Genomic DNA, 25,068 nt, shown 5'->3' with positions numbered 1-25,068 from the left:
ATACTTACATTTAAAAAGGTTTTCAGTTAAACACAACAATGTTCTAGAATAACAAGAGCAGGAAGATAAGAAAAAAAAACATACTTGAAATAATCACAATAGCTCATCAAATGTCCAAATTTAAGTTCATTTGTAGATTTTATCCATACATAATTGTTTTAAATATTGAGAGCATTCTAAGATTTTCTTCCCATTGGATCACAAATGGAGAAAAAGTTTATTTCAAGTAATGGAGTATTAAAAAAAAAAGCAGTCAAAAGGATGGGAAAATAACCTACATTTATCCAACATAAACGGGCTGGCAGAGCGTTGGATAAGTAAAAATGTTGGATAATAAGGAGGGATTAAGGAAAAGCCTATTAAACATCAAATTAGGTTATGATTTTACAAAGAAGCACCAAAACATCACATTTTACAACAAATCGACAGAAAAAGCAGTTCAGTACACGGTAATGTTATGTAGTAATTACTGTACTTACGAATTTAGCACCAAAACATTGCAATGTATTGAAAACACTGACTACAAAAATATTGGCTACTAACAAATTGGCTACAAATAAAGATAGGATTGCATAAAATAAACTTACAGTAACAACATTTTTGGAAATTAAATCCATAAAAATTTCAGTCCTTGCTGCCTAGAGAAAGAGCAATGGATCTGAACAGGAGACAGACTGCGTTGGATAATCAATCCAGAATGTTGGATAAGTGAGACTCTACTGTATTCATTTACAGTATTTATACCCCGCTAGCTATAAATGTCTTCTGTGAAGCTATGGTTAAGCATTCCTTACTTTACTAATCTGTGAATAGACACAGTTGCAATAAGTAATCTTCAGTTTTCATTTCAAGATTCTCATCAAATCCAAGAGCATCTCTAATCAGAGCCATCATTTAAACATTAGAGGGGATGACATTTCTGTTTTCTGGGAGATTTTTACAGTGAAAGAAGAATAGAAGCAAACAAAGAAACAAACAACTACGCAACACCAGAAGTTGCAATAATGCCCCGTTGCTTAAAAACTGTATAATATTTGACCTTTTAATATTGTGTAGTATTTATTCAATGCGTTCTGCTCTGCCCACACACATTATTCTTCTCCTTCTTTTCATGAGCACACAATAAGCCTTTCTGTAACACTGTCTTAATTAATGAAGTCGTAACAGCTTTTTTATTTTTATGTAATATTATGGTGAGTAATTGCATTGAACAATAATTATGAATACACTAGAAATAAATGAACCCACTTCCTTCTGCTTTCTCTGTGGTGTGTGCGCACGCACGTTTCATTACCCTTTGCAGGGAAAAACAGTAATGCATTTTTGTGTGGGCTTGCCTTTCTTTTTTAATGTATTATTTGGTCTTATGAATTTTCTCCCAGCATTAGTTAGCATAGCAAACATTCCACTCAGAATATCTGGTTCCCCTTGACAAACAATGAGATTTATAGAGGGTTAGTTCAGATGTCTGGCGTAAAAAAAAAACCCCCATTAACATCATCAAGCAATAGTGGTTATATGGAAAGTATTGCTTCCCCCCCCCCACTCAAAATGAGGGGGGCGGGTAGGTGTTTTGCTCCCTTCTGGCAAAGGGAAAACTTTGGGAATATTTATTTATTTATTTATTTATTTATTTATTTATTTATTTACAGTATTTATATTCTGCCCTTCTCACCCTGAAGGGGACTCAGGGCGGATTACAATGAACATATACAGTAGAGCCTCACTTATCCAAGCTAAACGGGCCGGAAGAAGCTTGGATAAACGAATATCTTGGATAACAAGGAGGGATTCAGGAAAAGCCCATTAAACATCAAATTAGGTTATGATTTTACACATTAAGCACCAAAACATCATGTTTTAAAACAAATTTGACAGAAAAAGCAGTTCAAAACGTAGTAATGTTATGTTGTATTTACTGTATTTACGAATTTAGCACCAAAATATCATGATATATTGAAAACATTGACTACAAAAATGGCTTGGATAATCCAGAAACCTGGATAAGCGAGGCTTGGATAAGTGAGACTCTACTGTATATGGCAAATATTCAGTGCCAACAGACAAACAACATACAGTATAGACACACACAGAGGCAATTTAACATTTCCAGCTTCATGAGAGTATGCTCGATTCCAGCCACAGGGGGAGCTGTTGCTTCACCGTCTACTAGTGACATTGAGTACTGTACATCCTCTTTCCTTTCCTCATGCTGCTGGCAGTTTTATGCTGTTTAAATTAGTTAAATTAGCCTCCCGCATAAAGCATACCTAAATTTCCTAGTTGACAGATGCAACTGTCTTTCGGGCTGCTTGGGTAAACAACAAGCTGGGCTATTTAATGGTTGGGGGTTTAACCCAACCTGGGCTTTGAACTCATGACCTCTCAGTCAGTAGTGATTTATTGCAGCTGGCTACTAGCCAACTATGCCACAGCCTGACCGGGACTTGTAAGAGGTAGGGCCAACTTAGAGCAGATCCCCATCCTGCTCTCCATTTTAGCTTATAGCTTTGACTCACCCTCACACCGTTTAATAGTGTACGCTATAGGATTGCCATTGGGGCTGGGTAGGAATCTCCCCCTCCCCATGTTCTACTTTTTTTTCACCTACCCTACACTGTTCAGTCCAGACCTAATTGGGTGAATGGGCTTTAAATAGGCTATCATGTGGAAAAACAACAATAGGTTTACATCTCAGTGTGCACCTAAGGCACCCTATTGTGGTGTAGGCCATGAACCTACCCTCAGCTGTGGTTACCCTCAGCTGTGGTTAAATGAACTGAGATGAGGGTGAACAGTAATGGCCTTGTGTTGTCGAAGGCTTTCATGGCCAGAATCACAGGGTTGTTGTATGTCTTTCGGGCTGTGTGGCCATGGCCTTGATTAGGGAGAATTCCGGTCTGAATATCCTATGGAATTGTGACAGAATTATCCATCTATTTCCCTGAGTGGTCACCCTGGAATCAACAGTTGGTTGTATCCAGGGATTGTGGTTTCTCACCCTTGATAGATGAGGTCTTGGATGGCCACTACCTCGATTCATAAACAGACCAAGTTCATGCCCTTCAATTGGTTGACAGTTCACATAGAGATTGATTGGTAACGTTTAATAAAAGTTGCCCATACTTTAACCCATATTATTGTGTTGACTCGTTATTCTGTTGGTTTGGGAGCAATTAGAATGCATTAGGATGCTGGATCCTGAAAATTATTGTACTTTAGGGTATTTTTTTCGTGTCAGGATGGCAAGCCGCTTCTGGTGTGAGATAATTGGCCATCTGCAAGGATGTTGCCCAGGATGTTTTGATGTTTTGACCATCGTTGTGGGAAGGTTTTCTCATGTCCCCGCATGGAGCTGGAGCTGATAGAGGGAGCTCATCCACGCTCTCCCTGGGTTGGATTCAAACCTGGCAGCCTTCAGGTCAGCAACTCAACCTTCAAGTCACAAGGCTTTAACCCACTGTGCTACCAGGGGCTCATACTTTACAATATGAGACAGAAATGCATTTTTCTAGTAAAGTTGGATGCTTGATTTCTTTGGTCTTCTAATTTCTCCTGGAGTTACCAGAGAAAATAATCTCTCCTGCTGGTTACTTTATTCCACCTTCAATTTATCTGTGCAGAATTGTGATTTCTGTGCAAAACAACCACATGGGATTTTTTTTTTTTTTTGCAGAATACCTCTTGAACTGTGAGTAGCCTTCCAAAGCTGTGTGGTTTTCAAAGACTCAGCAGGAAGAAAATTCCTGAAATTACTCATTGCTACCTTCCAGAAGAAACTTAGTGAAGAATTACATCTTTATCTCTATCTTCTTTTAGATTCCACAGTAATATAGCACATAGATCCAAATCTAATTCCAATTCTAAATCCATGTGGTATCTTTCTTTGAGGATCTAAATATCAACTGTTTCACTTTATTCAATTAAAGATTTATTTATTTAGTGCAAAAGGAATCAGAGGGGCTTGACAATAAAACTAGGTAACAAAATTTGAAAAAAAAATCTGTTTCTGGTTTCAAAGTGTTTTTTCCTGTTTAATTGTGCAGTATGTACTTTGAAAGTAGTTTTTATACTGCAGAAACTTCATTGTTGTGGATACCTGAAAACAAAGGTTTAGCATTTTCGCTAATGAAAATATACTTTTTTTTGTGGGGAGCTATTATCAGTGTGCTGGGATACTAAAACTTATGAAACCCAGAGATTATTTTGACTCCATGATTTAGGGATTATATTTAAAAGATATACTGTATATAATCGAGTATAAGCCTAATTTTTCAGCCCTTTTTTATGACTGAAATAAAACCTCCTCGGCTTATACTCGGGTGAGGGTCCTGGTGGGCTTATATTCAGGTCGGCATATACTCAAGTATATATGGTATATTTATTATTTTTCTCTATTATTTGTATTGTTACATTTATACTCCAGTATAAATATTATACTCCAGTAATTATTATTATTACATTCATTACTTTACTCTATTGTTGTTGTTACTTTTACATTTATTTTACTCTACTTTATTATTATTAATACATTTATTATTTTACTCTATTATTACATTTATTATTTTACTGCATTTATTATTATTAATATTATTATTACATTTATTATTTCACTCTATTATTATTAAAAAGGATACATAAGAACATTTACATTGAAGAAGATGAAAAAAAATGATTTAATTAGAGTTGAACAGTCATATCTTAAATTACAGTTTGATGTAAAGATTCAAAAACATTTAAACTACTGATTCCTCAATTAATGTAATTTTATTGGTATCTCGGCTTATACTGGAGTCAATGTTTTCCCAGTTTTTTGTGGTAAAATTAGGTGCCTCGGCTTATATTCGAGTTTATACGGGTAAATATAATTTGAGTGATTAATGGCCACAAAAACTGCACAAGTGCTGACTAAATAGCTACGGAATGAAATAAAAAGCTGGAGGGCAATAAGGATGAGAAATATAGAACACTGTCAATTTAGCTATTTTTAGACAAAAATGGTCAACCTATGGGTAGGCTTTGGGTCATGTAATGAATTATGCCACAGTTGGCTAGAAAACTACATTGCTCTTTCTCATGTGATGATGAGAAAGCCAAAATATTCTCACCTCTCATTTGTTACAAATGTACCATTCCTATATGCCCACCAGTATTTCAGGGCATTGTATCCATAGAATAGTTTCAACCTCGCTGCTTTTTTCTCTTTTATACACACAAGATTTTATTGAGTAATATGATAATGGCATCATATTACCTGGCTTTTAAAACAGTATTAAATAAGGAGACAATTTCGAACTGGCCGGGTTCAAGATCTCAGGTTAAATAAAGTAGAGGTAATTTTCATGTCGAAAGTAATGTACTGACGTGAAATCAATCTCCTTACTGTAATAAAATTAGCTTGATCCCCACTCTCATTATTTTTCACAGCTGAAGCTTGTCTTATCTAAGTTAGAGCAGTTTTATAGCCTAATTTATTTTACGTTGTAAACCAGTGTAAGACACAAGGATTTTTTTTAAAAAAAGTATTAAAAAGCCCTCCTACACCTTAAATGACTTGCCCAGGCTTTAACCTGTATGAGCATTGTGAAATGCTTTTGACTAACGTGCAATTACTTATTAGCTGTAATACTTGTCAGCGAAATCAGAAAACACTGTATAGTGTCTACAGCTCACCTTGTATAATTCACCTAAATGGATCATGGCAGATAACAGAATTATATTTGGAGAGCTATTGGGTAAGAGATTATCACTCTCTACCATTTTTTACATTTTCTGTGTTCATTAATTTTCTTTGGTCATACTGCCAGATTCTATCTTGTAGGAGTTTTCTTATCATGCATTTCTTTTTACCATGTGTAGATAAATTCCTCTGTTCAGAACTGATAGCCCATGCTATAGTTTACTATAGTACACAAATAAAACAGGGTATCTACTGACTGCATCAAATCAATTCAAATGCTTCTAAAGCAGAGTGAAGAGGGAAAATGTTTGGGGTAATAATCATGAAGAAGAATGAGAGAGGTTTCATCAGGATTGTCTCTGCCAAAACAGGAATTTTAATGGAATGCTTAGTCTTCGATTCCTCTATCAAGGCCCTCTATTCCACTATTATTTACAGTAGAGTCTCACTTATCCAACATGAACAGGCCGGCAGAACGTTGGATAAGCGAATATGTTGGATAATAAGGAGGGATTAAGGAAAAGCCTAGTAAACATCAAATTAGGTTATGATTTTACAAATGAAGCACCAAAGCATCATGTTTAACAACAAATTTGACAGAAAAAGTAGTTCAATACACAGTAATGCTATGTAGTAATTACTGTATTTACGAATTTAGCACCAAAATATCACGACGTATTGAAAACATTGACTACAAAAATGCGTTGGATAATCCAGAACATTGGATAAGCGAGTGTTAGATAAGTGAGACTCTACTGTATTTATTTATTTATTTACTACATTTATATCCCTCTCTTCTCACCCCGAAGGGGACTCAGAGTGGCTTACAAATCAAATGAACATACAATATATTATTAGCATAGCACAATATAAGCATTAAATTACTATATTGTACTATATCATTATATGGTAATATTATTAGTAATATTTCATTTAATATATAATATATAATTAATATTATTATATTGTATTATTAGTAGTATAATATTGTATTCCATTATAGTATTATTATCAATATTATATGTATATACAATATATTATATATTTATAAATTATATATACAGTAGAGTCTCACTTATCCAAGCCTCGCTTATCCAAGCCTCTGGATTATCCAAGCCATTTTTGTAGTCAATGTTTTCAATATATTGTGATATTTTGGTGTTAAATTCGTAAATACAATAATTACAACATAACATTACTACGTATTGAACTACGTTTTCTGTCAAATTTGTTGTATAACATGATGTTTTGGTGATTAATTTGTAAAATCATAACCTAATTTGATGTTTAATAGGCTTTTCCTTAATCCCTCCTTATTATCCGAGATATTCGCTTATCCAAGCTTCTGCCAGCCCATTTAGCTTGGATAAGTGAGACTCTACTGTATATATATATATGTATATAAAATTAGCATAGGATGTTGCTATGCTAATTATAGACCATAGTAGGTAGAACTACTGAGGATGGTGGGCACAGAAAGAACATGATTATCATTGACCATGTAACAAAGACTACTGAACCTTGTAGGCAAAAATATATGGAGAACCAAAGACCTGGGACAGCAGTATTAGAAAAATATGAATTTCAATATGCAAGTATGTTCTAGATCACTTATGTCTTGTCCATGTTTGGCTTGTTCACGCAACTACTTGGACCTTACATTTTGTTTCCCAAAAAGGAATGGAGAAAGTATCTCTCTTTGATCTTCTGGGGAGGCTCTCCTCTCGTTCCCTCCACTATCAAAGGCTCGGCTTGTTGGAACGAGAGAGAGGGCCTTCTCTGTGGTGGCCCCTCGGATTTGGAATTCCCTCCCTAGGGAGATTAGACTGGCCCCAACCCTGTCTGCCTCTTTTAAACAGCTAAAAACATGGTTTTTTTTAATGTGCATTTGAACAATCAATGACATGTTATACCCCTCTCATTGTCATACTTTATTTTCCCTCCTACCTATCCTAACCCAAATTATCTCAGGCAACACTTTGACACTTGTCCAGGCACTTTATTAACGGTCTTGAAATTATGCACTTTTTGACTTGACCACCCCCATTTTACCCATTGATGGTGCTATTCATTTTTATTACCTTCCCTACCTGGTCATTATGGTGTTTTTGTATTTTGTGTTTTTAATTTGTTTATTATATCTGAGTGTTATGATGATATTGTTTATATTTGGTTTTAACTTGTCATATTTTGTTTTTGCTTTGTGCCTGGCCCCATGTTAGCCACCCTGAGTCCTTTCGGGAGATAGTGGTAGGATAGAAAAATAAAGTATTATTATTATTATTAGTAGTAGTAGTAGTAGTATGACACAGCAAACAAGATAGATATGCTGGATTTTGTTTCACAAAATCACAAGTCGAACACTTCCCAAGTGTCTAGGACTGTGTGATGTATTTTTGGATGATGCGCGCAGATCCCAGCAGGGTGGCCTTTTGCAGTTGGCAGATCGTAATTTTGTCAGTGTCTATTGTTTCCAAATGCCGGCTGAGATCTTTTGGCACGGCACCCAGTGTGCCCATCACCACCGGGACCACCTGCACTGGTTTCTGCCAGAGTCTTGAGGTCCTGATAGCGGCTGAGTTTTTCCTGTTGTTTTTCGTTAATGCGACTGTCACCTGGGATGGTGACATCAATGATCCAAACCTTTTTCTTTTCCACAAATGTGAGGTCTGGTGTGTTGTGTTCCAGAACTTTGTCAGTCTGGATTCGGAAGTCCCACAGTATCTTTGCATGCTCATTTTCCAATACTTTTGCAGGTTTGTGATCCCACCAGTTCTTTGCTGCTAGGAGGTGGTACTTGAGGCATAAGTTCCAATGAATCATTTGGGCCACATAGTTGTGCCTCTGTTTGTAGTCTGTCTGTGCGATTTTCTTACAGCAGCTGAGGATATGATCAATGGTTTCGTCGGTTTCCTTGCACAGTCTGCATTTTGGGTCATCAGCTGATTTTTTGATCTTGGCCTGAATTGCCTTTGTTCTGATGGCTTGCTTCTGGGCTGCAAGGATCAGGCCTTCTGTCTCCTTCTTCAGGGTCCCATTTGTGAGCCAGAGCCAGGTCTTCTCCTTGTCAGCTTTTCCTTCAATTGTCAAGGAACTTTCCATGCAATGTTTTGTTGTGCCAGCTGTCAGCTCTAGTTTGTAGTGCGGTTTTCTTGTACTGGTTTTTTGTCTGCTGTGCTTTGATGAGTTTCTGATTTTTGACTTTAATCAAAGAAATTATTATTATTATTATTATTATTATTATTATTATTATTATTATTATTATTATTATTATTATTGGAGAATCTGTATCCAGCAACCCAATGGCCCCGTTCATTTAGGAAAGAGCACAGGAGAATATTGGAAAAATGCTATGGTTATATCCATATGTATATTCACCTACCACAGTTAGTTGGCAGACACATATGTTCTCAGTGCATGTCCTCTACTCCTAGAAGTTCTGGACCACTTATTAGAGCAGTGGTTCCCAACCTGTGGGATCTCCAGGTGTTTTGGCTTATAACTCCAAGAAATCCCAACTATTTTACCAGCTGTTAGGATTTCTGGGAGATGAGGGCCAAAACATCTGGGGACCCACAGGTTGAGAACCACTGTGTTAGAGGTAAGAAACACAATGTAAGAAACATAATCTCACCATGGAGCAGAATGAATTAATTAATAATGGGATGTTCATTCCACGCCTAACGTACATTTATTATTTCTTCTGTGCAGTGTTCTTGGCATTCTTAATCTTTAAATAAGGTCATGTAAGTTAACCCTGGGAACAGACTGATCTGGGAAACAGGTACTTCTGGGAGCTGTGAAATCCATTTTTAAATATTCTGGTTTGTTAATAGCACCAAACCTGGTGTTATTTATTGAATGAGATGTCTCGTGTCAACCAGTATTCACTTTCAATAGTTAAATGCTGCTTTTGTCAGGGGGGACAAAAATGCACTCTTTAAATCAAGAGGGTAATTAATTTTCCTGACAAGCTTTCAAAGTGCTCGATTGAGATTTTAGGCATCATATATATAACTTGACAGTTTGCATTTGCTTGGGTTATTTTTTTCTCCTCTTTATTCCCTGGAGCTAAAAAAGAAAGAAAGAGAGTTTTAAAAAAAGAGAAGGGGGAGCTGAAAATCCAGCTAAGCGGCATTGTTAATGTGTATAGATCTTCATGAACTCCAAGAAATTGGCTTACAGCTATAAAGGAACAAATCTATTTTTATATTCATTTGGCATTTGCATCTTCCACGGCAAATAAATAAATAAAAATCAGAATTCAGCAGCCTTCTGAAATTGTTGTTGTTAAATTAGTTTAAATTTCTAAAGAACCTGCTCTAAAAGAATAAAGTACACAATGTTGACTGCGTAAAAGAAAAGTCTGCTGCTAAAAGACTGGAGGATGCAATTGTACATAGGATTGCAAGAACCACACTACAAAACAATGTTTAATATGAATGCAAACAATAGAACCCTATGAATGGTAATTCAGAGCAATGTCCTTTCTAGTACAGTGTTTTGTTCCAACAGTAATCAAACAGAGATCCATAGGAGGCCGATAAACATGCATGAACATAATAGCACTACCATGTTCATATATCTTAACAAGTGGTATTGAGAAGCATGCTACTGCTGAAACTCAAGGCAATAAATACCTACTCTCATACAAACCTGAGGGCCAGGAAGATAGTTGCATCTTGTCTCCTGTGCCATAGCACATGCTATGCTAATTTTATATACACATACATATAATGTATAATAATTTATAAATATATAATATACTAGCTGTGCCCGGCCACGCATTGCTGTGGCAAAGTGGTGGTGGTATCAGTTAAAAATTGTTGTGTAATTTTAATCTGACGTTATTTGTAATTTTTTATTAATTTTATTGTAAGTTATCTTTTTTATTTATTATATTTTATTATTTTCTTGTATTATTTTTAGTTATTTTTTGTTATTATAGTATTTTATTGTATTCATTTCTTAGTGTTTTAAATTATTTTTTAGTGTTTTTTATTATTTTTTATTGGGTTGCTAGGAGACCAAGTTGGAGGAGCTTAGCCTTCTAACTGGCAGCAATTGGATAAAAGCAATTATTCCTCTCTTTCTAATTAGAACTTTATTTATCTTTTCTTTTTGTTGTATCAACCTAGAGCTGTGGATGATGGGTTGTGTTGTCAAATTTCGAGGTTGGGGGGCCTGTAGTTTTGTTGTTTTGTGGGTCGCCATGATGCCATCACTCTTTTATATATAGAGATTGTATATACATATAATATTGATAATAATATTATAATGGAATACAATATTATACTACTAATAATACAATATAATAATATTAATCATATATTATATATTAAATGTAATATTACTAATAATATTTCCATATTACCATTACAATATAGTAATTTAATGCTTATATTGCACTATGCTATTAATATATTGTATGTTCATTTGATTTGTAAGCCGCTCTGAGTCCCCTTCGGGGTGAGAAGAAAGGGATATAAATGTAGTAAATAATAAATAAATGAATGAATGAATAAATAAATAAATAGTTGTGATCACTGATTAGTAGCTAGCCATTCATAGCTTTGTCTACCAAGAAATGAACCAATTCCTTTTTGGAGCTGGCCAAGTTGGTGGCCATCACAGCATTCTGAAACTGAACTTTTTCCAGACTTTCCAGACTGAACTTAGAATGGTTCACATAGAGCCACCCTATTACTCCAGAGACCTGGATTTGAACTCCTACTCAGAGGAAGGCAAAGGCAAATCCCATCTGAACAACTCGATGATAGGGTTCATCTTAGGTTGTCAAATGTCATTACACTACATTACATATGGAATTCCATAGTGTAATGACATTTGACAACCTAAGATGAACCCAATCATCGAGTTGTTCAGATGGGATTTGCCTTTGCCTTCCTCTGAGTAGGAGTTCAAATCCAGGTCTCTGGAGTAATAGGGTGGCTCTATGTGAACCATTTATTCTAAGTTCAGTGTGGAATGGCCACAGAGACAGGAGGGTCACCCTTATTGTCCCTTTCCTGTTCTTGTCATTGTAGCCGCCATCATCCGTGACATTGCCAATGTCCATTGCTTGTCACCTGAGTGATATCTGCTGGGCTACCAATGAGACATGGGGTAAGGGGGGGGGGGGTAGAGAAGAGAGTGGAGATAAGGTGTTTCTGTTTTCTTCCCTCCCTTCTCTGGTTGCCTCTTTGCTCCAGCTAACATCACTCCAGGCAATGAGCAAGCAACACCAGCAGCAACAACAAGAATAGGAGGGTGGCAGTGAGTACTACTAAATCCTGGAAAATATGGGTTGGCCATGTAAATACTTGTAGACAGTTTGATCTTGAAACCAGCCCAACAGCTTACACAGACCCATAGTCACAATTTGATCTGGATTCTCAGGAAGAATTCAAAGCAAATGCATTAAACCAAATCAGCTCCATGCATCTTGCAGCTGCCACAAAATACCTCTTTCACACAGGCTTATTTTTGGTGGTAGTGACAAGTTTTAAGCAGTTTTGTCACAGAGCCTGCTGGCTCACATCACACCCCGGAGAAGTACATCCGGGGTGGCTCCGGGGTGAAACTATCTCAAAACCCCTGCCGCCACCATAAACTAGTAAAGGTAAAGGTTTCCCCTGATGTTAAGTCCAGTCATATCCGACTCTGGGGGTTGGTGCTCATCTTCATTTCTAAGCCGAAGAGCCGGCATTGTCCGTAGACACCTCCAAGGTCATGTGGCTAGCATGACTGCATGGAACGCCGTTACCTTCCCGCCAGAGCGGTACCTATTGATCTACTCATATTTGCATGTTTTCGAACTGCTAGGTTGGCAGAAGCTGGAGCTAACAGCAGGCGCTCACTCTGCTCTCCGGGTTTGAACCTGGGACTTTTTGTCTGCAAGTTCAGCAGCTCAGTGCTTTAACACACTTCGCCACCGGGGGCTCCCACCATAAAATAGCTGGTGGCAAAAGATGGGAGGGATCCTGTTTTTCAATAGAAATCAACGTGTTGAGGCAGTTAAAACAGACTTCCCCCCATGGGATGATGTGAGGGGAATCTGGGATGGTACGAGGTGTGGGGAGACAGGTCCTCTTGTCCTCTGGGTGGGCACCACCGAGATCACTTTGATTCACTGCAATACTCGGCGATTCCAGTGGTGCATGTAAAGAAGTCAAATGTTGATGTACCCACTTAAACCATTATAATATGCTGGGTCACCCAGTCTTTTTCATAACATATTTACAGTATTTTTATTTCCACTGCCAATTTATATTATTTATTTATTTATTTACAGTATTTATATTCTGCCCTTCTCACCCCGAAGGGGACTCAGGGCGGATTACAATGAACACATATATGGCAAACATTCAATGCCAACAGACAAACAACATGCATTAGACAGACTCAGAGGCATTTTTAACATTTTTCCAGCTTCACGATTCCGGCCACAGGGGGAGCTGTTGCTTCACCGTCCAGTAGTGGCTGTACTTCCGCATTCCTTTTCCTCGTGTTTTGCTGGCAGTTTTATGGTGTTGTAAATTAGCCTCCCGCATAAAGCGTCCCTAAATTTCCCTAATTGACAGGTGCAACTGTCTTTCGGGGCTGCATAGGTCAACAGCAAGCCGGGGCTATTAATGGTCGGAGGCTTAACCCAACCCAGGCTTCGAACTCATGACCTCTCGGTCAGTAGTGATTTATAGCAGCTGGTTATTAGCCAGCTATGCCACAGCCCGGCCCCCTTGTTGTTACTTTAGTGTTAGTTTTTATGTTATGACTATGTGTTATCTGCTTTAACTAGAAATCTTCCTAGAGTTCCTTGGGGATCCAAAACTGTGAGATATGTATAAATTACAACCCAAATATCAAACTCGTCTTCAGAAGCCTGAATAACTTTGTCAAATAAAGTGATTAGACAAAGGACTGTTGCGAACTTTACTCCAATTTTTTTTTAATTTTATAATTTTCTCAAAGAAATGTGGGGGGGGGGGGAATGAAAGAGGGAAATGTTTGGGATAATCATGACCCATTGATGACAGTAAGTGATTTTTCCACATTCAAAAGAAAAACAACCCAACCATTGCTTGTCCTAGGATTATATGTCTGTTTTGGATAACTGGTGGCACAGTGTGTTAAAGCGCTGAGCTGCTGAACTTGCAGACAAAAAGGTCCCAGGATCAAATCCCGCTGTTAGCCCGCTGTTAGCCCCAGCTCCTACCAACCTAGCAGGTCGAAAACTTGCAAATGTGAGTAGATCAATAGGTACCGCTCCGGCGGGAAGGTAACGGCACTCCATGCAGTCATGCTGGCCACATGACCTAGAGATGTCTATGGACAACGCCGGCTCCGGCTTAGAAATGGAGATGAGCTCCAACCCCCAGAGTTGGCCACAACTGGACTTAACATCAGGGAAAAACTTTATCTTTACCTTTGCATAACAGGATCATATTTCTTTGAGTATTTTCTATGAAGAGTCATGGATTCATCTAACAATGTGTGTCCTTTTACCTTCTCTCAATCCTCTCTTAAAATCCAGCCACAATTAAGCATTTTGACTACAATTGGACAAGTGTTTTAATTGAAGATAAGAGATGAAGTCTACTGATATGGGCTGTAGATAGGAGGCTTGCATTTAGAATGCCTCCCACTGACACACAATACATCACTTGGGCTGCATAACCAAGATAAGTTTATAAGAGACACAAAAGCAGATTGGTTAAAGGAGGATATATCTGCAATTAAACAGATTCTCTGGTGGCTATTAGCTGTGGGATGGTAATTGGAAAGAAAGGGTGTCTAAATGAAGAATGGAGCCAAGATACCATAAACAGAAACACTAATATTCAGTAGCATGGATACTTGCATTATATCTTGAGCCTGTTATTGTATTTCCCAATATTTCCAAATGACCAAAAATAACTTCCAAATGACCTTATTGTGAGCAGCATATATCTGTATTCTTGCCAGTCAAATGAACTTGACTCAGTAGTTGGATTGAGAGAAGGACTTCCTTGAGATCCAGATGGGATCCTCATTTCTCCACCCGTTATCAATGTGCCAACCGCCACCCTGCTTCTTGAACACATATTCATAGGCACACATTCCTTTGCTTATGGGGTGCAATTGTAAAAGACAATTTTGATGATGAAGTGAGAAGTTGCTTAATGGTGCGTGGCTCTTCAATTAAAGCACTGAGTGGTTTACTGCTACGGTGTTGAATGCTTAAACTTGTTTGCCATTAGCACCAGGGCTAGCGTCTGATTAATGAAATCTGAGATGATTAATCCAGGGTATCCTCACGACTGATTGATTGATTGACTGGTCAATTAAAACTGCATATGCTTGCGTATTGCATCTGCCCAGAAGCAAAAAACATACATTGTTTTTGTTGGGTTTTTTTCTTAGTGTGCCATCTAAAATATCAGTTTGATAGGGGGGTGATTTGCCCTATTGCATTTTTCCCACATGCAGTGAAATGTGGGAAATCAAGCTTTTCCAAGTGACAGGTTCACAGAAAACCGGGGACCAAGAAATCTACCATTATAAAGTGTCTGTAGACGGGGACTGGAACAAGACTAGAGATGGGAAGGCCTGAAAAAACTGGGAAAATGGGGTGGGGACAGGGAAAAAGCAGAAAAATTAGGAGGGAAATTGAAAAATTTGGGGGGAAACAGAAAGCAACTGTTTGCCCCCAATTTTCCATTTTTTTTCCAGGACTTCCCATATCTAAACAAGACTATTATTTAGTCTGTTTCAACACTGGTTTCATTGGATTACTCTGTCAAAACTATCAACTGCTACAGTATGCTGTAGCAAAAGGAAATTGGAAGTATGCCCATTCCAACTTCAACAGGGTCTTTTTCTCCTTTTATCTATTCCATTTAGATATTAAAATGTATGCATTTTTAATGCTTATTTTCCTTTCCGCACCCTATTTTTAATTCATGTTGCGACTTTCCAGTTGTATGCCTATGGAAAGGGGCTGTATGCTTTCACTGATTGCTGCCATCTTCCATGGCTCAACATTCAGAACTATGCTAAGCTAAACCATTTCATACCCCTTGGGACCTACTGTAGAGTTACTGAAGTCTCTAACCAACCATTCATGGCTATTTAAGCCTGGTGAAGAGTGGGGTTCATCACAGAGGAGCCCATATCCCCATGGCCAGACACAAAATGATTGCATTAGCCATTAGGTCCTCTGGCCCATGGAGTTCTCAGTGATTAATGCAGTCATTTGTATCTGCCTCTATGGACATAGCTGGATGCTTTTGTAGTCTTTCCAAGACCCATGAAGTAAGGGGACTTCAACAGCTCTACAATAAATAGGTTGTGTCCTTTTGTTGGTATTCATTTCCACTGAACAAAAGACTAAAATCTATATATATAAAAGGATAATGGTGTCGCTCCACCGGGCAAAACAACAAAACTAAAGGCCTCCCAACCTAGAAAATTGACAACTACTACATTCTTATGCTCAACAAAGGATCCCCCCCCCACCTCTTTGAAGGTCCAAACCCATTTGGTACTCAGCACTCTTTCATCTCAAAACACAAAATAAAGAGCAACACTCCGAAAACAAAGGAATGCCATCCAGGAAACAATCAGGGCCACCTAACATCTCCCAACAAAGGATTCCCCCCCCTCTAAGACACGGAACCACCTTAAAAAAGCCACAGCAAAGCGTGGCCGGGCACAGCTAGTGATAATATATTATAATAATTATAATTATATAATAATAATTTTAATGCACTTTATTTATATTCCGTCCTTCTACCCAAAGGAACCCGGAGTGAATTACTATATAGAGCAATGATGGGCAAGCTTTTGCGCTTGGTGTGTCAAAATTCACCATGACTTGGGTGGTGTGTCACTTCGAGAAAAAAACCCATAATTTCGCAATATGTATAGTTTAAATAACAAAAATGTGTAATTGCAATATATAACTGTATTTAATAAATCAAAAACTATTTACTATCATTATTTCCATGTACAACAATCTATGGTACCTCTTGCAGTTTCCACGCTGATTTCTCTCTATTCTAGTACTTTATATAAATGCATGCAAACCTACTCCCTAGTCTGAGACTTTCCTCTGCATTCATCCCAGTGCAACAAGTTTAGATTACTGTATACACTCGAGTATAAGCCTAGTTTTTCAGCCCTTTTTAGGACTGAAAAAAACCCTCCTCAGCTTATACTCAGGTGAGGGTCCTTGTGGCCTTACAGATTGGCTTATACTCAAGTATATATGGTATATTTATTATTTTTCTCTATTATTATTGGTATTGTTACATTTATTATTTTACTCTCTTAATTATTATTACATTTATTATTTTACTCTATTATTGTTGTTACTTATTCATTTATTTTACTCTATTTTTATTATTATTAATACATTTATATTTTACTTTATTTATTATTACATTATTATTTTACTGCATTTATTATTGTTATTACATTTATTATTTCACTCTATTATTATTAAAAGGATACATAAGCACATTTACATTGAAGAAGATGAAAATAATGATTTAATCAGAGTTGAACAGTCATATCTTAAATTACAGTTTGATGTAAAGATTCAGAAACATTTAAACTACTGATGCCTCAATTAATGTAATTTTATTGGTATCTCGGCTTATACTTGAGTCAATGTTTTCCCAGTTTTTTTGTGGTAAAATTAGGTGCCTTGGCTTATATTCGGGTCGGCTTATACTCGAGTATATACGGTACTTTTTTCTCCTATCTCCCTGCTGCTCAAATGAAAGATCCCTGTTTCCTTTGTAAACATAATAAACCAAGAAACTATTTTCAAAACTGCAGATATGGTTCCACAACATTGTTGCTTTCTTTGGGAAGTAACTCGACATCTTCATGAGAATTTTTGTCCAGTCTTACAAATGTGGCCATGTAGATATCAATGTTTTGACATCAGATCAGACTTCCCCTCTCTCCCTGTCCCCACCACCTTTGTTTTTGACCTATTTATCTTGAGAATCTACCCACAATAATGTACATATTTGGTCATTCTCAATAACTGTATTGACTAACTGTTTCTAACGTTCTCTCAAAGCATCTTGACAATCTTTGTGTAACTGTGTGCAAGTAAAAACAAACTTGTTTGGGAGTATTTCTTTTTGGAGAGTGTCTAGAAATTTTCATCCCAATTTGTTCGCCTCCCCTTCACCATCCATTTATAATGCATGTGCATTTTTTGGAAGGGAATGAAGCCAGTGGACCTCTCTATAATGTCGGGGCCACAGATGTTCTTTCTGCATAATGGCTTGGTTGCTTGGCCAGCAGGACCAGAACAAACCACTCATTATACACATTAGGTGGCAGAGGTCAGGTTGGAAGAAGGATATGCCTTTATTTGCCAGAAATGAAATTGCTCAACTAAACTAATCAAGGGTGGGTTAATGAGAAATCTGGCAAATTATTGTTTAAACAGCTTCCATAGTTGCAATTTACAGTGAATGTCTTGTAGCTTAGAAGGACTGCATATTTTGAACGAATAATAATGGAGCTGTATATTGTTTCCTTGCCATTATCTTCTCAGCTCTCCGGAGAAGTCCTGTTTCAAAAAGGAATTGTCATGGATGATTGTGCAGTGAATAAGGTAGGAATTCATTATAGCTAAGGCATTCTTCTTATTGTTATTCCTTATTATTTCATATTGATGAAGGCCACCTGAGGGTCAGGCGTGAGATGACCTTGCATTTTCCTGGAGGGCTTATTTCTTTTTTTGCAATAGTAAATATCCGTAGCAGAGAACATAACCATGATTATCCTAAAATAGCAAAAGGTGAAAAACTCACAGAATCTTTTGTTTAGTTACATGAACTAATTCTCTTGAGAGTTGTTTGTGCTCACATTGCCAGTTTTCAGACACATATCCATTTGTCTTTTCCAGTGTAAGTAACAGAGTAACAGAGTAACTGGTTGTTTCCTACCCTGTTTACCCTAAAATAAGACATCCCCAGAAAATAAGACCCAGTAGAGGTTTTGCTGAATTGCTAAATATAAGGCCTCCCCTGAAAGTAAGACGTAGCAAAATTTTTGTTTGGAAGCATGCCCAACGAACAGAACACCAGAGCATCCAGGATCGGTAAATGTACGTACCATAGAGTATTGTGCATGGAAATATTGGTAGTAACAAGAAATTCTTGATAGGATTCACAGTTTGTCTGCTTATGCTGGTTTGTGATGACAACTACTGTACAGTATATAATAAATGTTCATGTTTTTGTTCAACAATAAATGTGAATTCTTCTTCATGGAAAAATAAGACATCCCCTGAAAATAAGACCTAGCGCATCTTTGGGAGCAAAAATTAATATAAGACACTGTCTTATTTTCGGGGAAACACGGTAGTTCGAAATAATTTCATATATAAATATCTTGATGCTGAATTGGATCATATGGCAGTGTAGACACATATAATCCAGTTCAAATCAGATAATGGATATAATTACGTATGTTTTTAACTTTTATAATATATTTTAATAGTTTTATTAATCGATTGTATGTATTGTTTTGATTTATAACTGTGTGTTAGGCATTAAATTTTGCCAATTGTTGTAAACCGCCCTAAGTCCCCTCAGGTGAGAAGGGCAGAGTATAAATGCTGGAAAGAATAAATAATCTGGATTCAAAAACTGGATAATGTGGCAGTGTAGATCCAGCCATAGATGTTTCATATGTTGATTCAAATAATCATCAATGTATGGCCTAAGTCCTTCTCAACTCTCAGGAAGCCTATCATGGGAAATGTTTGGACTTTAATTCAGAGACTGGATCTCTATAATCAAAAAGCAAGATCCTGGGATTGTGTATTTGTTTTTAATGTGTCTGATGGGTTATTAGGGGTGGTGATTTTATTAGAAATGCAGTGAAGTAACATGCTCCATATTGTCTATCCCAGTATTAGAAATCTTACATATTTCTCCAGATTCTGCTGTTCCAATGACAAAACCAGAGAAAGATCTGGAATGAGGTTTATTCTAGCCTGGAGTGCAAAGGAATTCACTGGCTTCGTCATTCTCACCCCAATTGCCCTTTGCACTCTTTTGAGGACTTGTTACAAGTCAAAATGCACCTTGCCCTATTAATCTGCACATGTGTAAAGCTTTCAATGAATCATAGGGAAAGGAAATACACACAAAGCCTGGCATGTCTTTTTAAAATGCAAAGAGCTAAAATGCACACAGTAGAAAAACATACTTTAGCCAGTGGAGGGAATACATACAAACAATGTGGTCTTCAAAGAGTGTTGGTAAATACATACATTATGGAAGAAGTATAGAGAAATGTGTACTAATGCAGGATGAAAAAAAAAGGTTTTAGAATGAGGTAACATGACATAGAAGTAGAATGTGGAGAAATACGAGCTATATCAACAGGATATGTATATTCTATTCTTGTAATTTTGCAAGGAAAGGAACAATGAATGCAGCTCCATGCTGGCTAAAGCATTTTATAAAAATAACCTTTCCTACCACCTGAGATTCCTTCTATATTTAGAGGGTTTCAAATTACTTTGTCTCATTTCCACTGATCACTGAGTTACCTATTATTCATCAATGTCACTTTACTCATAGAGCTGGAAGAGACCACAAGGGTCATTGAGTCCAATCCCATGTCATTCAGGAATACACAACCAAAAACTATCCCAACGCATAGGCATCCAGTTTATGTTTGAAAACCAACAAAAGAAGGAGGTGGGATTCACTCTGGCTGCACCTTCTTTAATAATTCACATATCTAGAGCTCAAAAACATGAAGGTTATTCTTATGTAAACAAATTTGGAAGAATGAGCAAATGGTAATCCTTATTCCCTCATAACAAACATGCCTACAGTTACATTCTGTTTGATTATTCAGATTGCTCCACATCTGCATTTTTTCAGATGCTTTCAAACTTGTATTTTCTTTATAGAGCCATCGTTGCCTGTGAGCTAATTAATATTTCTCTTAGTACCATTTATTATGAAATAAACAAGGTGAAAGCTGTCCAATTTGTCCTAGGTCAGTAATTCCATATTTGAGGTTGTTGTTTATTGGTACCATTTTGAATGTTTAGTTTCCCAGTAAACAGGAGGTTGAGACATTGGTAAGCGATTGTGGGAATTGTAGTCCAAAATGCCCAAATAGTCAATAGTTCCTAATTTTTGTCATAAAGCCCTGTCTCTTCTCACTACACTTTATCACAGTTTTTATTTTTATTTTCACTTTCATCTTCATCTTTGTCTTCAACTTCTTCTTTGCCTTTTTATTTATTTATTTTCTGGTATTGTTACATTATCTGGGTGGAGGCCACTAGGGGTCACTAGAGAGAGAAGGATAGTCCATTTTATGGGAGGAGTTGAAGGAGGAAAACAATTTCCCCGTTTTCACTGGTTATGTCCCCTCCCCATATCATAAATGTGGGTTGTTTCCATGATGGGGACATGGTGGGGGAGTAACAGGAAAACAGGGGAAAATGGTTTTACTCCATCAAGCCACTCTCCACCCCCATTTAATGGACTATTGTTCTTTCTCTAGCACTGTAATGAAGTATGAATTTTGGTTTACAGATGTTATGTTTAATTATAGGTATATGTTTGGAATGGGTAAGTATTAGAGTTACCAGTGCATGGGGGATGGTGGCCACCTCAGCATTCTGAGTCAGGTTGTCATAGAAACGTACCTGCTTCTGTAGAAATGTAACTATTTCGAAGCTAGCAAGAAAGGGGCAGAACTAGCTGGATGAAAAAGGAGGGAATGTTTTGAAGAGAGCTCAGTCTGTGATTGGAAGAATCACAGGGAAAGACTGGTTCTGAGGTGGTTAGAACCAGGGAAGTTCAAATGTCAGCCTGTGATCTGAGAGTCACAGGGAATAAACTGGTTCCAGGTTTAGGGAAACCAGGGAAGTTCAAATCTCACTCTGTGATTGGAAGAATCACAGGGAATAGACTGATTCCAGGTTTAGGGAAACCAGGGAAGCTCAGATCTCAGTCTGTGATCGGAAGAATCACAGGGAATAGACTGGTTCCAGGTTTAGGGAAACCAGGGAAGCTCAGATCTCTAGTTGTGTCATATTAAGCAAGTTAAGTGACTTGTTTGGGTTTATTCGTAGAGTCTGAGTGGTAAGGGGAAGCAATTCCAGTTAGATCCAAAGTGATCAGTTGATAGCATTGGTTATAATAGAAGAAAAATGTTTAAACTGCTCAAGGGAAGGAGAAAGTCTTTTGAGAGTGAATTTGCCATATGTTAATATTGCAATTGTTGAAGAAAGTTTAAGTGAGAAGCTACATTGTAACCACCAAGCTTGTGCCTGAATAAACTTGTTATTGTTCTTTCAACATCCAAGCCTCTGTCGCATATATTCTAAATTAAGTTACGCTACCCTTTAAAGAAAAAAAGTAATCATCTCCCTGCGTCTTTGGTGGTTGCATCTTTACAAATTGGTGGCAGTCGTTATTAGTTCTTTACAAATTTGGGGCAGCTGGTGGGATAAAAAGATTCCCCCTGCCTGAAGGAGCCTTAGACGTTTGTAGTCTCTTACAAGCACCCTCTTGTGGCCTTCACCCAGATAATGGAACAGTATCATCTGTCCTGCTTAATCTCTCTAAAAAAGAGATCAAAAGCATCTAACAATAAAATAAATACATTATATTAAAACCTAGAAAACATACAAGCATTAAAATAGAATTAAACATTGAAACAATTAAAAATAAACTATTAAAACCATTAATGCCAATTTAAAAACTATACACTTCACAGCATTCCCTGGCATTGGCAGGAGGTGACTGAGTATTATATTCCTTATCCAGGATCAGAACAACTTCCAGCATAAAGTAACCTATCCTTGCCGTGAACAAATATGACTATATATATTATACATACACTTCTTTAAAAATATCTATGTCATTGTTACACTGTTCTTTTAATTATAACATGTATTGCAAATATAACATTAATTAAAGTCTAATTGATGTGAAGATTGTCAACTCAGAATCAAAAAGCACATTCTGAGGACTACAGGAGCTAAGTGTATATATTTAGAAACTCAATTTACAAAGTATAAGAGTCAACCAAAATATCTGATCCAACTGCCAATCAGGGAAGAAAGAAAAACTTGGTTGTAATTTTGCTATTAAGTCTGTTTAAATGTTAACCCAAACAAATAATATTTAAATGACATGTAATGATGTGCGCTTGTTGTTCATTTTCCAGCGAGAAGAAATTTGTTTTAAAGTGGGCCATTAAATTACAGCTGTTTTTTGGAGTTCCCCTTTAGACTTGGTCATCATTGCAACTTCAGCTGCCAGTAAAATATTTGATTGCTTTGGGCAGGCAACCCTCGGAGTCATTTCTTTTACACTCTGGCATGTTAAAATATTGCGGCACTACCGAGCCAGCTCTCCTGGTCCTTGAACCATGGCAAACAGATGCCTTTGATATTTTCTTGGGAAATAACCTCCATAAATCTAGTCCAGACAAATGGTCCCTGATCCTGAAAATAACTCTGGCATTATTGGTGCTAGAAACCAACCTGCTGCTTCAGCCTTTATTCAGACATCCATCTGGAGCCAGTTAGCCAATCTTATGCCATCTTCTAATGGCCAGGAGAGAGAATTTGCAGTTCAGCATATGCTTTCTGTGTGTAGAGACATCTTTATATTGGCCCAAGAAGAACTTTGAGGAACTCATTGCAAATAATGCATTACTTGCAATTAATATTTCCACAATATCAAAGTTATACATAGCATGTGTTAGAACTGTAGCATTCCTTTTGCAGAGTAATATTTCGTAACCTTAGCATTTGTATAGCTGCACCAGGGATTGTATAACCTTAGCATTTGTCCACCTGCACCAGGGATTCTCAAACTTTTTCAGCTGTGTAGCCCTTTGTGAAGCAAAAGTTTCTCGTGAAGCCCCAATAAATATTTATATATTATCTATATATATATAAAAGAGTGATGGCATCACGGCGACTCACAAAACAACAAAAGTACAGGCCTCGCAACCTCGAAATTTGACAACACAACCCATCATCCATGCCTCCAGGTTGATACAACAAAAAGAAAAGAAAAACAAAGTCCTAATTAGAGGGAGAGCAATAATTTTTTTTATCCAATTGCTGCCAGTTTAGAGGGCTAATCTCTGCCCACTTCGTCTCCTAGCAAGCCAAGGGACAGCCACGGTTCAGTTAGGGGACAGGCAGATTTAGGCTATCTAATTTGCACTGGATTATATAGCAGTGTAGACTCAAGGCCCTTCCACACAGCTATAAAACCCATTTATAATCTTATATTATCTGCTTTGCACTGGATTATCTTGACTCCACACTGCCATATAATCCACTTCAGTGGGCATTTTATACAGCTGTGAAGAAGGGTCCTCATATAATCCAGTTCTAAGCAGATAATATAAGATTATCAAGAATCATAGAATCATAGAATCATAGAATAGTAGACTCTCACTTAGAAACAGTAGACTCTCACTTATCCAACATAAACAGGCCGGCAGGATAAGTGAATATGTTGGATAATAAGAAGAGATTCAGGAAAAGCCTATTAAACATCAAATTAGGTAATCGTTATACAAATTAAGCACCAAAACATCATATTATACAACAAATTTGACAGAAAAAGTAGTTCCATGCGCAGTAATGCTATGTAGTAATTACAGTAGAGTCTCACTTATCCAACACTCGCTTATCCAATGTTCTGGATTATCCAATGCATTTTTGTAGTCAATGTTTTCAATATATCGTGATATTTTGGTGCTAAATTCATAAATACAGTAATTACTACATAGCATTACTGTGTATTGAACTACTTTTTCTGCCAAATTTGTTGTCTAACATGATATTTTGGTGCTTCTTTTGTGAAATTATAACCTAATTTGATGTTTAATAGGCTTTTCCTTAATGCCTCCTTATTATCCAACATATTCGCTTATCCAATATTCTGCCAGCCCGTTTATGTTGGATAAGTGAGACTCTACTGTACTGCATTTACAAATTTACCACTAAAATATCACAATGAATTTAAAACACTGACTACAAAAACATTGATTATGAAAAGGCAGACTGTGTTGGATAATCCAGAACATTGTATAAGTGAATGTTGGATAAGTGAGATTCTACTTTAATATGAAATAATTACTGGGATAGAATAATGCAGAACAATATAATCAGGACAGTAAATAAACAGGGGAATTCCACACAGGAAACAATCAGGGCCAGCTAACACCTCCCAACAAAGTATTCCCATCATCAAAGTCTGGCAAATCCTCTGTTTTCTCAGGGCCACAGACAGTAGAAGCACATAAAATATCGCAAACAACACCACTCTGAAAACAAGGGAATTCCAAACAGGAAAGAATCAGGGCCAGCTAAC

General features: G+C 37.1%; 1 protein-coding gene across 4 annotated transcripts in view; it reads left to right on the top strand.

Annotated features, from left to right (window-relative positions):
- lrrtm4 (leucine rich repeat transmembrane neuronal 4) overlaps positions 1-25,068 on the top strand; it is a 383,009-nt gene that overhangs the window by 171,494 nt on the left and 186,447 nt on the right. The window contains exon 3 of one of the 4 annotated variants that reach the window (XM_062961263.1): positions 18,240-18,299. The exons of 2 other annotated variants lie outside the window; for them this stretch is intronic. In XM_062961263.1, coding sequence (XP_062817333.1) covers positions 18,240-18,299 — 60 coding nt within the window. Of the gene's footprint in view, positions 1-18,239; positions 18,302-25,068 lie in introns of those variants that run through there. One more of the 4 variants, XM_062961265.1, reaches the window with a different exon arrangement.

This window comes from Anolis carolinensis, unplaced genomic scaffold (genome assembly GCF_035594765.1).
Source record: "Anolis carolinensis isolate JA03-04 unplaced genomic scaffold, rAnoCar3.1.pri scaffold_8, whole genome shotgun sequence".
Taxonomy (NCBI): Eukaryota; Metazoa; Chordata; class Lepidosauria; order Squamata; family Dactyloidae; genus Anolis; species Anolis carolinensis.
Note: the sequence above shows the minus strand (reverse complement) of the source record. Positions and strands in the feature narration are given on the sequence as shown.